The 14778-nt window shown below is 40.9% G+C and overlaps 1 protein-coding gene across 2 annotated transcripts in view; it reads left to right on the top strand.

Annotated features, from left to right (window-relative positions):
* Positions 1-14778, top strand: part of SLC16A14 (solute carrier family 16 member 14) — a 56285-nt gene that overhangs the window by 28642 nt on the left and 12865 nt on the right. For both annotated transcript variants that reach the window (XM_089683508.1, XM_089683507.1), the window contains exons 2-4: positions 6205-6472; positions 9627-9770; positions 11549-12508. In XM_089683508.1, coding sequence (XP_089539634.1) covers positions 6211-6472; positions 9627-9770; positions 11549-12508 — 1366 coding nt within the window. In that variant the 5' untranslated portion in view covers positions 6205-6210. The remainder of the gene's footprint in view (positions 1-6204; positions 6473-9626; positions 9771-11548; positions 12509-14778) is intronic.

Here is a 14778-nt window from a genome sequence, read left to right as displayed (position 1 = left end):
TGCCACCTATCAATGCCAGTCAGTGCCACCTATTAGTGCTGCCAATCAGTGCCACCTATCAGTGCCAGTCAGTACCACCTATCAGTGCAGCCAATAAGTGCCACCTATCAGTGCCAGTCAGTGCCGCCTATCAGTGCCTGTCAGTACTGAATATCAGTGCCACCAAACAGTGCCACCTAACAGTGCCAGTCAGTGCCGCCTATCAGTGTTGCCTGTCAGTGCCATATATGAGTGCTGCCTTTAAGTGCCCATCAGTGATGCCTGTCAATGCCCATCAGTGCCACCTACCAGTGCCTCCTCATCAGTGCCACCTATCAGTGCCCATCAGTGCAGCCTATCAGTGCCCATCACTGCTGCCTCATTATCACACATCAGTGAAGGAGAGAAGTCACTTATTTACAAACTTTTATAACAGAAACTAAGAAAAAAACATTTTATTTTCAAAATTTTCCATTGGATTGTTTAGCAAAAAATAAAAAACCCCGAGGTGATTAAATACCACCAAAAGAGAGCTCTATCTGTCTCAAAAAAATGATAAAAATTTCATGTGGGTACAGTGTTGCATGACCGCGCAATTGTCATCAAAGTGTGACAGCGCTGAAAGCTGGAAATTGGTGGTTAAAGATGTTAATTACTTGACAGTAAAAAAAAAACTTTAAATAGGCAAATAAGTATTTTTGATGAATTATTAATGTTCCGGTTGTATGCTTTTGCCCAGTGAAAGTTACACTTTATAGGGTGAAACATTTAATATTTATCATTGGATTGTAGATAAAGCTGGCTTGCACACAAAAGGCATAGTACAATTCCCAAATTAAAAAAGTGACTTGTAACAGTAAGTTTGCCTTATTATCTGAAACTGCTCAAAAATAGATATTTTGATTTTCATGTCCTCTACAGTACACTGCTGTTGGCATGTTTACAGTGCCTTGAAAAAGTATTCATACACCTTGAAATTTTCCATATTTTGTCATGTTACAACCAAAAATGTAAATATTTTTTATTGGAGATTTATGGAATAGACCGGGTGTCGGCAACCCGCGGCTCCAGAGCCGCATGCGGCTCTTTTTCACCGTGGCTGCGGCTCCGGAGCACACTGCCCAACAGGTGACAGGCAATAGGGCAACAATGGGCAAACTACGGCCCGGCGGACCTTTTAATCCGGCCCGCGGAGCTAGGCTCCTCTCACAGTCCGCCCTGAAGACCGGTGTAGCATGAAAATCTGTCTCCTATGAGGATCTGTCCCCCTCGACGTATCTGCGCATGTGCCGGAGATCGCCGATCGGCTGCTAATGCCTGAAACTGGCACATGCGCAGATACGTCGAGGGGGACAGATCCTCATAGGAGACAGATTTTCATGCTACACCGGAACAGCGCGGGAGCACGGCGAGAGGAACGCGCGGAGCAAAGGTAAGTGAATTGACACAGGGGGGACTTGGGGACTTAATATGGGGGATGAATTAATATGGGGGATGAATTACTATAGGGGGGATGAATTACTATATGGGGGATGAATTACTATGGGGGATGAATTACTATATGGGGGATGAATTACTATGGGGGATGAATTACTATATGGGGGATGAATTACTATGGGGGATGAATTACTATGGTGGATGAATTACTATGGGGGATGAATTACTATATGGGGGATGAATTACTATGGGGGATGAATTACTATATGGGGGATGAATTACTATGGGGGATGAATTACTATGGGGGATGAATTACTATATGGGGGATGAATTACTATGGGGGATGAATTACTATATGGGGGATGTATTTTCAGTTTAAAAAATGTGGCTCTCAAAATAAATTTCAATCGTGGTTTTGGCGAGATTTGGCTCAGTTGAAAAAAAAGGTTGCCCACCACTGACCTAAGGCTATGATTGTGATTATGACGATACACTGTGGCCCTGATTAACCCTTTGCTTACTGGGCCCTTAAACCCCCTTCATGACCAGAGCGCTTTTTGCAATATATGCAGTGTCGGATTTGTTTTAAATGTTGCAATGGTTTTGCGGCTCCCAGTCTTTTTTTCCCTCTCGAAAACGGGTCCAAGTGGCTCTTTATGTCTTAAAGGTTGCAGACCCCCGGAATAGACCAACACAAAGTGGCACATAATTGTGAAGTGGAAGGAAAATGATAAATGTTTTTCAACATTTTTTACAAATATATATCTGAAAAGTGTGGCGGGCATGTGTATTCATCCCCCTTTACTCTGATACCCCTAACTAAAATCTAATGGAGCCAATTGCCTGTAGAAGTCACCTAATTAGTAAATAGAGACCACCAGTGTGTAATTTAATCTCAGTATAAATACAGCTGTTCTGTGAAGCCCTCAGAGGTTTGCTAGAGAGTATTAGTGGACAAACAGCATCATGAAAGCCAAGAAACACACCACACAGGTCAGGGATAAAGTTGTGGAGAAGTTTAAAGCAGGGTTAAGTTATAAAAAAATATCCTAAGCTTTGAACATCTCACAGAGCACTGTTCAATCCATCATCAGCATTAATCAGAGAAGCAGCCAAGGGGCCCATGGTAACCCTGGAGGTGCTGTGGAGACCCACAGCTCAGGTGGGAGAATCTGTCCACAGGACAAGTATTAGTCGTACACTCCACAAATCTGGCCTTTATGGAAGAGTGACAAGAAGAAAGCAATTATTGAAAGAAAGCCATAAGAAGTTCCGTTTGCAGTTTGTGAGAAGCCATGTGGGGGACACAGCAAACTTGTGGAAGAAGGTGCTCTAGTCAGATGAGACCAAAATTGAACTTTTTGGTCTAAAAGCAAAATGCTATGTGTGGCAGAAAACTAACACTGCATGTCACCCTGCGCACACCATCCCCACTGTGAAACATGGTGGTGGCAGCATCATGTTGTGAGTATGCTTTTCTTCAGCAGGGACAGGGAAGCTGGTCACAGTTGATGAGAAGATGGATGGAGCCAAATACAGGGCAATCTTAGAAGAAAACCTGAGACTGGGGCGGAGGTTCATCTTCCAGCAGGACAACAACTCTAAACATACAGCCAGAGCTACAATGGAATGGTTTAGATCAAAGCATATTCATGTGTTAGAATGGCCCAGTCAAAGTCCAGACCTAAATCCAATTGAGAATCTGTGCAAGACTTGAAAATTGATGTACACAGACGCTCCCCATCCAATCTGACAGAGCTTGAGCTATTTTGCAAAAAAGAATGGGCAAAATGTCCCTCTCTAGATGTGCAAAGCTGGTAGAGACATCGCCAAAAAGACTTGAAGCTGTAATTGCAGCAAAAGGTGGTTCTACAAAGTATTGACTCAGGGGGGCTGAACACAAATGCACGCCACAATTTTCAGATATTTATTTGTAAAAAATTTTGGAAACCATTTATCATTTTCCTTCCACTTCACAATTATGTGTCACTTTGTGTTGGTCTATCACATAAAATCCCAATAAAATACATTTACATTTTTGGTAGTAACGTGACAAAATATGAAAAATTTCAAGGGTTATGAATACTTTTTCAAGGCACTGTATACATTAGCCATCATCTAATGCTAGCAATTATGACATGTTTAAAGAATAACTACATATCGTGTTGCCTGTCACCTGGTAAGGCTACTTTGTTGGTGCAGACAACTTTAAACAATGGATAAATTACAAACAAACTCTTTTGACTTCCCCCTTAACAAGTTATCTTGATGTGCACACCACATTCCCCTTGTCCTAAAATAGCATCCTACTACTGGACTATCAGTTGGTACATGTTCTACAACCCTTATTAAAACATACTATTTTCTCAAGTGAACCCCCCTATTCCCCATTGTGGACACTCCAAGGTTCATCCTTGGCTCCCTTACCAGCTCATTGTGTCCCCTTTTCACAAAAAGAAATAATTGGGGCCTCATATCTCATACTTGCATGTTGTTGGCTTACCATAGCGGAAGTCACAAAATGAGACAACCGTATATAGCCTCAACCTCTGGAAAACACTCTAGCTCAGACAGCTCCTGTCCCTTTTTGTACAGTTATGCACTGGTACAGGTCTATTAAGACACTCCTTTTCCATACTCTGCACTCAACTTGTACTACCAGCATGAGACTTCACATCCTCCTACTTGACCCAAGGGGAATGGGATATAAATGTCTCTTTTATGCCAGAACAGTGTCAAAGGATTATACATTTCTTGGTAACATCCTTAATTTGCAGTCTTCAAACTTCCAAGAGACAAATTTAAAAATTATAACTAGATGGTAAAGGACCCCATCCACCTTACATAACTTTTACTCTACAGTCTCAGAATTATGCTGGCGCTGCAAATTCTTTACCATATATTCTGCACATGTCCAACATTAGAAACCTTCTGGAAAAGAGTTAGAAGTATAGTTAAAAAATGTACAGACTACTTGATCCCAGAGGACCCTGCCTTCTTCTTCCTACAAAGCTCCAGAACCCCCTTCAAATCATATTGCAGAATGATTCTAAGACATCTACTGAACGTGGTAAAGGCCTGCATTCCCACGAAATGGAAAGACTCTTCCTCACCGATGACATCTACAGTATGTGGCTTAATAAGGTTGAGGAGATCAGAAAGATGGTGGACCTCATTCTTTCTTCCCAAAACAATCCACAAACATATCTTCAAATGTGGTTTTCTGCAATGACTTCACATTCTTGGAAGAAGGTAAAGCCGTAATGCTCAGCGTTACCTAAAATTACCACTATCTCCTCCATTCTGTGAACCAAGTGACATCTGTACCCCCACCTACACTCCTCTGTACTATTTCTCCCTCCCCCTCACCATTCTTTCCATTTCCCCTTTTACTGTTGACAGTTCCCCCATAGCCCAAAAGTGTAACTTAACCACATATTTCTCAAGCTCCTGCCCTTCGCATAAACCTTCCACTCATACACACTTACACCCCAAGTAAAAAAATGCATGCCAAAGACTTTAAACTCATCAGGCAATTCCTGCAAGACTGAACTGTTCTTAAAAATGGTAGCCTCTTTTCTAAGTGCCCTTATAGATTGATATGTCTAATGCTTTTTTACATTCATTTTTCATCTGGAGCTTAAAGTCTCCACTCTCTCACAATGTTTATAAGGGACAAAAAATTGTGTACCCAAGATTTTTTCAATTGTTATGTACTGCATTTTGTTCTGTAGTCTAAATAGAGAATTTGTAACAAACATTCTCCCATGTTAGAGTAAACATAATTTCTGAGATAGAAAAAGGTTTTTTGTCATGTTATAGTAACTTGTAACCAGTTTCTAGAAGTGGTTGTTGTCAGCTGCCTCTGGTCTGGTTGGCTATGACTCACAATATCCTAGAACAAGATATGCTTGCTTTGCATTTGTCTTTTACCATCTATCTTTCTCATCTGATCATTGTCAGCCACATTCTATATGTTCTTTTCAGCTTTGCTCATTAAATACACAAACAGAATTGTGAGAACATGCTTCAAGGCAGCACAAAAACATAGTAACAAAGGACTGATAAATCTTACTGTAACAAATCCTGGTATCGGTAATACTGTCAATCATTTTTTTATTCCATATTTAACTTTTCTATTATATAGTATAGTATTTTATTCAGTGACAAAGATTTTCTTTGTTTAATCTTGCATTTACTTTTGTAAGCACTATTAAATCATGTAATGTTATCAGAAATGATTGTGACCTATCCATCTGAGAGCAAAGATGCTAATAATGTTGGCATGCTTCATGTTTGTCTAGTTTAGCTTCACATATTTATGGACGCAGTGGACAGGGATATGTTAAATAAGATCCAGAAAATACTGCTGAATAAAGACAAACAGGATACAGAATACTTTTTGTTTTAGGTTTGGGTAGAGTAACAAATGCTTAGAACCTTCATCCATTCTTTTTTTTTGCCTGTATCTCATTGGGCAGATTTTCCTTCCCTTCCCTTCCCTTCCCAAAAAGCAAGTGAGAAGAATATATTTCCAACTTGAAGAAAAATCTCCGCTTAGACAGTTGTCACCGGAACAGGTGTGCCCATTGTAATAATTCTCTATTTCAGTTCTGCAGACAATTGTAATATTTTGAGGTTTCCATCACTGTGTTTTGGTGACAACGGTCAACATGATAAATAGAAAGGGCATATCTCCCCAGCATGGACATAGTTCTTTGTAAAGAAGTATGCTGCTGAAATGTGTTTATACTTTAACCTGTTTCTTTTAATGACTCTTTAATACAGGCCAGGATGTGCAGTGAAGGCGCAGATATGGAGAAGGAATTGGACAGGAAGCTAAAGGGCCGGGTAGACACACAGAAGGGGAACACGAATATTGATGGAGGCTGGGCATGGATGGTGGTCTTGTCTTCTTTCCTTGTCCACTTGCTGGTTATGGGATCACAGATGGCACTGGGCATTCTCAACATGGAATGGCTGGAAGAGTTCAATCAAAGCAGAGGTCTGACAGCTTGGGTCAGCTCCCTGACAATGGGCATCACTCTGATCGTAGGTATGAAGTTGCACTAGAAGGATCTGCTTCTTTTGTATCAATTACAACTGTACAATTTTGTCTGAAGCCACTCATGGAGATAACATTACAATTGCTTGATCTGGCTGACCCCTATTGGGGGCACTGTTAGTTGGACACATTACAAAACATGCTCTCAATCACTATTTACTGTATCTCCCCTAAGATGAAAAGCCCAAACATTACTCTGCATTTTGCTATTTTCATGGCTTTGCTCAGCCCAGTATTTGTGTCTATGAATAACTCTGCTTTCAAAAGTACCAGAGTATACCTATATCCTATGTCTAAATGCACTCAAGGATATATAAACAGAAGTGCTGTTCTTCTTCCCACAGAATATGTACACTGACAAAGCAGTACATACACACATACACTGTACACATAGAAGGGAGGCAAAGGACATTTTCACAGTTAAATTCTACTTGGATACTCTGCATGTGCAAGTCCTGGCTCAAATTCATTTGGTATGCATTAAACAGAGCTAATTTCTAACATACTGTGAATACACAATAAGCACATATGACAACTCTTTCTAACAGTGTTCTATCAATGGATGTCGAGTCACCCCCTTTTCTAGGATTAAACAATTAACATCTCGACATGATAAAGTATTTCAACTTCAGTTACAGTTTAAAAAACAAGCTGCTTAAAGTGGTTTCCTACTTGAATCAAAGATTTAATCAGAGCTGATTCACACATATGCTGTGCGGATTGAAGCTCAGGTTTCACAGCTAATTGATACAGTATTTGTTTGGCGGTTCATGTCAGGTTTACGTCAGGTTCAGGACAGGGTTAGCTCAGGATTTTATCTTGTTCACACGGTTCCCATAGAGGTCAATAGCCTGTAATCTGCACCTGAACCAGACCACACTGCTCAGAAATTGCACATGACTCTTTTTAGAAACCACACTGAATCTACACCGCTGGTGCACCAGACACACAGTGGGGATCGAAACTTTGGGCACCCCAGCTAAAAAAATTGTATTAATGTGCATAAAGAAGCCAAGGAAAGATGGAAAAATCTCCAAAAGGCATCAAATTACAGATTAGACATTCTTATAATATGTCAACAAAAGTTAGATATTATTTCCATCATTTACACTTTCAAAATAACAGAAAACAAAAAAATGGCGTCTGCAAAAGTTTGGGCACCCTGCAGAATTTATAGCATGCACTGCCCCTTTGATTGTTCTCAATCATCACCTGGGAAGACCAGGTTATGTCAATCTCAAAGGTTTTAAATGCCCAGACTCATCTGACCTTGCCCCAACAATCAGCACCATGGGTTCTTCTAAGCAGTTGTCTAGAAAACTGAAACTGAAAATAGTTGACGCTCACAAAGCTGGAGAAGGCTATAAGAAGATAGCAAAGAGTTTTCGGATGTCAATATCCTCTGTTCGGAATGTAATTTAGAAATGGCAGTCATCAGGAACAGTGGAAGTTAAAGCTAGATCTGGAAGACCAAGAAAAATATCAGACAGAACAGCTCGCAGGATTGTGAGAAAAACAATTCAAAACCCACGTTTGACTGCACGATCCCTCCAGAAAGATCTGGCAGACACTAGAGTTGTACACTATTCCACTATAAAGAGATACTTGTACAAATATGGTCTTCATGGAAGAGTCATCAGAAGAAAACCTCTTCTACGTCCTCACCACAAAAATCATCGTTTGAACTTTGCAAATGAACATATAGACAAGCCTGATGCATTTTGGAAACAAGTTCTGTGGACCGATGAGGTTAAAATTGAACTTTTTGGCCGGAATGAGCAAAGGTACGTTTGGAGAAGGGGCACAGAATTTAATGAAAAGAACCTCTGTCCAACTGTTAAGCATGGGGTTGTGCTGCAGCCAGTGGCACAGGGAACATCTCACGAGTAGAAGAAAAAATGGATTCAATAAAATTTCAGCAAATTTTGGATGGTAACTTGATGCCATCTGTGAAAAAGCTGAAGTTAAAGAGAGGATGGCTTCTACAAATGGATAATGATCCTAAACACACCTCGAAATCCACGGGGGATTACATCAAGAGGTGTAAACTGAAGGTTTTGCCATGGCCTTCACAATCTCCTGACCTCAACATAATTGAAAATCTATGGATAGACCTTAAAAGAGCAGTGCCTGACAGACAGCCCAGAAATCTCAAAGAACTGGAAGACTTTTGTAAGGAAGAATGGGCAAAGATACCTCAAACAAGAATTGAAAGACTCTTTGGCTGGCTACAAAAAGCGTTTACAAGCTGTGATACTTGCCAAAGGGGGCAGTACAAGATATTAACTGTGCAGGGTGCCCAAACTTTTGCAGACGCCATTTTTTTGTTTTCTGTTATTTTGAAAGTGTAAATGATGGAAATAAAATCTAACTTTTGTTGACATATTATAAGAATGTCTAATCTGTAATTTGATGCCTTTTGGAGATTTTTCCATCTTTCCTTGGCTTCTTTATGCACATTAATACAAATTTTTAGCTGGGGTGCCAAAACTTTTGATCCCCACTGTATGTGAACAGGCACCATAGGTAACAATGTTTTTTCATATGTCATGCGGATTGGATGCGGTTCAAACCTCATCCAATCTGCTTATATGTAAACGGGCACTTAAACCTTTTGTGAAGTTTTACCTTTGGAGTTAACAGATAAAGTTAATAATTTTTGCAGAATATCCAGCCCAACTGGACTTACCATTTGTTTTTTGTTCCTCTGCCAGTGGGAACTTGAGCCCAGCATAAATAGATCTTGGATATAGAGTATGTGGGCTTGCCTCCCACTGCTCACCAATAGCTTTTACAGCTACTACTTAGCAATACGTACATAAATCTTACCAGGTACCAGCCTACAATGACCTGTAATGTATCAAAGGCAGTTCTTTTTTTAAATTCAGAACATCTCATGAAGAGCTGTATGGTGCAGCCAGGGGCCGTTCTTATAATACAAATAAGCTCCTTTTTTTGTAATTAATTTTATATTTTTTATAGCTTAATTTAATAAACATCATTTATATTACAGTATAGTAGCTCAAGCAACATTGTGTTGTTTGAAAACAACTCCATCAGAGCTAAACATCTCATATAAGACAACAGGAAACAGTTTTCTTGCTTGAAATTACCTAGTTGTCATGCTTTTTTTTTTATTCTCCAGGTCCTTTTATTGGCTTGTTCATTAACACCTGTGGATGTCGGAAGACTGCCATGATTGGAGGGTTCCTGACATCACTTGGATGGGTGCTGAGTGCTTTTGCCACCAATGTCCATTTTCTGTTCTTTACATTTGGAGTGATGGCTGGTGAGTGCAATATTGTCATCATTTAAAACATACTTTCTCAAACCTTTAACCACGTAGGAACCCTTAAAATAGTTTCCATGTCTTAAGAGATCCCCCACTAAAATTTTTAGACCTACAGCTTGTGGTACATTAGTGTGATCAGTATTAATAATGGCCAGAAAAGAGACATTGGCAAAGAAAATTGTAGTGACGTGGTAAACTGCTGGTCAGTGACCACATACATCAATGATCAGGGTAAGTGGACATTCTACATTGATGGTCTGTGATGAGTGTAAAAGTGACCCCTTACTTTGGTGGTCAGTGTAGAAATGACCCCTCACATCAATGGTCAGTGTAAGCAGGAGATGAATCTTCCACTGCTCTCATCTGAAGGAACCCCTAACATCCTCTGGAGGAACCCTGGGCTTCCACAGAACCCTTGTTGAGAAAGGCCCTTTTAGAGGCTATTCTACAATATGAACAGGAAAATTCACACAAACTAACCATATCCAATTCTGGGCTGTTTAGATCCCATGCTTTCCGCTTGTGATAATATAATGCTCTGTTGTTTTAGAGAGATCATCATGCAAATATATTCAATGATGTCCAGTGTACAGAAGCAGAGAGGGGAGAAAGGAAAATTTCGCTGAACAGGACATACAGTTTTAGATAAGATCTCCTGACATCTTATCAGTGCATGTCATATGAGAATAAAATGAATACAAATATGTCAACCTGTTATCCTTACACTAAGTAGAGAACAGTGAAGCAGCTAAAAATTCCTTTACTCACAATTTAAAATTCTCACCATTGTGGGTATTAAACAGCAATCATCTAATTGTTATTTGTAAACTAATTGTGAAGTATAACCAAATGGCATCCAGCAAACTGAAGTGACTGAACAGCAGCTGAATCCTATTATCTAAAGCAACTCAGTCAAAGAATGAAAAGGCAGCATAGGTTTGGGATGTGAGTTATATGTGATTATTAATCCATTACTGGAAATTTGAAGCTTACAAATGACCTGAATAACTGGACTAAATAGGGGCAGTTTCTGCCTTCTCCTCCCTCCAGTTGAAAGCATATTGTTGACTTTGAGCCAGGGTTGACAACCGCCCATAAACTTTTGGGCAATTTTTAAAAATCAGCCGATTTATACCCTGTCCATAAATGCCTGGAAATGGCAAGCATTGCCTGTGAAAAAGTTGGGTCATAAGCTCAGTTCTGAAGCCAGCCAAATGGTGCTTGAACTTGGAATGGGATCAGGCTTGGGGCAGGATCAAGTAGGTTCATGTGGGCTCTGGGTGGGTGCGAGTCTTGACATCATGACGCTTGGTTCTTTTTCTGAAAATTTACACTGGCCTTTGAAGTCTCTATTTGTATTGTCCTTGACCACCATTTCATCAGTCACCACTTGGTGGTGTCTGAAAGAATACCAGATGACGATCAGCGCAGCCAGTGCCTCTGTGTCTGTTTGTGTGTGTGTCTCAAGTTGGCCATAGATGGATTGAAATTTGACCGGTGCAGCCAAATTTTGATCCATCTATGGCCGTTCTATCTCAACAGAAGATTGACTTCTGGTGAAGGGGACTGTTGGAAAATTTTTATACAATCAGCAGATGCAGCAAATGGCTGCCGTGCTGATCAGAATATTCTGACCAATCTAATGCCCAGCCATAGAATTTTGAGCCCAGTGTATCTTTTTCATTCCAAATACAATTCAATCCTGCATACACATAGAGATGTTTGTTTTAACATAGACACATGAAGGTTATTGTGCGTGCCTGTTCTTTTTTCAGGTATCGGCAGTGGGATGGTGTACCTACCTGCAGTGGTAATTGTGGGTCAGTATTTTCAGAAGCACCGTGCACTGGCACAGGGACTGAGCACCACTGGGACAGGGTTCGGGACATTCCTGATTACGGTGCTGTTGAAGTACTTGTGTGCAGAGTTTGGCTGGAGGAATGCCATGATAATCCAGGGAGCTATTACACTAAACCTGTGTGTGTGTGGAGCCCTCATGAGACCACTGGACCATATAGAAAAATGCAGCATGGAGAAGACTGGTGTTCACAAAACAGCTAAAGAAGTTTCCCTGCTGGAGGCTGATGTTGGGAAAGCAAACACTACCCTACCTGAGGAGGGAGAAGACACTGCAGTACCGTGGTGTAAGGAAGACTCCAGCAATGGTACTGTCAAGAAAGATATCACCAAACTGGGAATCCTGAAGTCATTGACCCGCCTGACTGTGACTGTGAGATGTGGATTTTGGGCCTGGTACTCTAGCTACTTTGGGGCAGCTTCCCTCTTCACCAACAAGGTCTTTGTAGCATTTGTGGTGTGGGCACTTCTGGCCTACTGCAGCTTTGTAATTCCCTTTATACACCTCCCAGAGATTGTGGAGCTTTACGGCATGGAAGAGCAAAACAACATCTTTCCACTCACCTCAGTTATTGCCATTGTGCACATATTTGGGAAAATTTTCCTGGGTTATATTGGTGACTTGTCATGTGTCAGTGCCTGGAATGTCTTCCTTGCTTCCAACTTTACCATGGGTATCTGCATTCTGATCCTCCCACTTATGCAAGTATACGCTGCCTTGGCTGTGATCTGTGCTCTTATAGGGTTCTCCAGTGGCTACTTCTCCCTTATGCCTGTTGTTACAGAAGATTTAGTGGGCATCAAGCAGCTGGCAAATGCTTATGGGATCATCATATGTGCCAATGGAATATCAGCGCTTCTGGGACCTCCATTTGCAGGTACAGTAACATGACACTAAAGCTAGCTCAACCTTTATATACCATGGGGCTGATTTACAAAAAAAAGATAGAAACCTGGACCAAAATGAAAGTGATTGTACCAGGGGCGGACTGACCATTTGGAAACTCGGGCACTACCCGAGGGCCCCGGGGACAGTAGGGGGCCCCATGAGATGCTCCTGGTACCTTTTTCATAGGATTTTTTGAGTTTGGGCAAGAACACAGGGGCCCCATGCTCCCCTATTGCCCGGGGGCCCCATGAGTTGTCAGTCCGCCCCTGGATTGTACACTTCTGTAATAAAAATTAACAAAAAATATCCTTCTATATTGTGCACTTGCCTCAATCCAGATCACTTAGTGTGATTTCTGTCTGCTCTTTCTTCCCTCTGCTATCTGTACAAGTCACTTCTGATCCTTAAAATGGCTGTAAACCCTCTCATATACTCAGTGAAGTGAATAGCCTCAGATGATACACAGAGATTAAAGTGTTACTAAACCCACAACAGTAAAATCAGTCTGTATATGCAGGAAAGCATGCTTGTTGTACTCACTGTGGAACCTAAGGGGTTAATCCTCTGCATTGTGTAAAAACGCTGTTTGATTATGACTTCTCTGCTCCTCCTCTTGTTCAAATGTCCATGTGTTATCTCCTGGTAAAACAGACTGAACCTTACCCATTTTGCACATCCTCAATTTAGTGTGTATTACAAAAGAGTTTTTTTTTCTTTGGAGAGTGCATGTGATCACCAATCACCAATCTACCAATCAGCACTGTCTATACAGAGGTCAGGGGTTTTGCATCCTCCTACAGAAGAAAGAGAACTCCTTCTACAAGCTTTAACCAGTGCTCTACAGAACACTGATAGATGTCACGAGACTGTATGTGGTTTAAAACCACTTTAAGACATTTCTTCCGATCCAAAAGGGTTTCTTTTTTATTGTTTTGCTAATCAAACCAAATCTGTTATGAGCATCTGCTCTCATTTAATTTGTTTTTCATTGTACTAGTCTGAATCACCCAATGTGTATAGATATTTGCTTCTGTTGGTCTATTTTTATACCTTTAAAAAAAACTACAGCTGAACTCCAGCCATACCTGCAGTCATGCAAAGTTGTATAGGCTCCTCACCTCCATTGAAATTGCTTACTTTGATTTTACTACACCATGCAAGCTTTTTACAGTGTGCATTAGAAGCTGCAGCAATTCAGACAGTGCCCTTCTCATTTTCTGGCAGGTGGATGTCCAGCTTCATCTAGCTCTTTCCTAGCACGAGAAAGACTTACCTTAAAGTGTTACTAAACCCAGGACACTGCATTCACTATATCTGGTCTCCCACAGTACACAGAACATGGAAATGCAATTATTTTAGTAAATATAAACTGCTAAATACCTTTTCTCATCAGTTAGAGCAGTCATGTGACTTCTATTCATGTCCAGCAGAGCACTGGTTAAAGCGTGTAGGAGGAGTTTTCATTTTTCTCTAGGAGGATGCAGAACCCCTGACCTCTGTCTGGACAGTGCTGATTGGCCCTGTGCTGATCACATGCACTCTCAAAAGACAAAAAAAATCCTCTCTAGCAATGCACACCAAAACTGAGCATGTGCAGAGTGTCTCCACAAGATATGTGTTATCAGGAGATAACAGGGGGGCAGTAGAAGAAGGAGAGGATCAGAGAAGTCAGGATCAAACAGCGTTTTTACACAATGAGGAGGATTAACCCCTTAGGTTCCACAGTGAGTATAACAAGCATGCTTTACTGCATATACAGACTGATTTTACTGTTGTGGGTTCAGTAACACTTTAAAAAGAAGCCCTCCAGCGGAGCTCTGTCACCACTGACAGGACTTCCATCTTCATCTGGTCTTTTTTCTGGGTTTGTGGTCTCTGGCCATTTAAATGGCTGATCCACAATGACATCATGGTGTTATGGCACATAGGAGCCACGATTGCAGCACAGCGTTCTGAAGGGACGGCACACTCAGTATGCTGTCCCTTTAGAGCGCAGTTTGCATGGGCCAGTGACGTCACCAGCTGCAGAAATAGTGAATATCTCCTAAACAGTGCACGTTTAGGAGATATTCCTTGTACCTACAGGTAAGCTTTGTTATAAGTCACAAAGGGGTGTTTATTACTGCTTTACTACATCTTGGTTGCACATGTTTCCATGTATGTGGGTGTGCTGTTTTATACAGATTTTACATTTTTATTAATGATTAGAGGGGAGGCTGTCAGGTAATCGGAAAGCATTTGATCTGCTGTGTACACTCA

The sequence above is a fragment of the Staurois parvus genome, unplaced genomic scaffold (genome assembly GCF_062004578.1).
Source record: "Staurois parvus isolate SC_StPar_1 unplaced genomic scaffold, SC_StPar_1.0 ptg000312l, whole genome shotgun sequence".
Taxonomy (NCBI): domain Eukaryota; kingdom Metazoa; phylum Chordata; class Amphibia; order Anura; family Ranidae; genus Staurois; species Staurois parvus.
The sequence above is the reverse complement of the archived record's forward strand: the minus strand, read 5'-3'. Positions and strand labels throughout refer to the sequence as shown.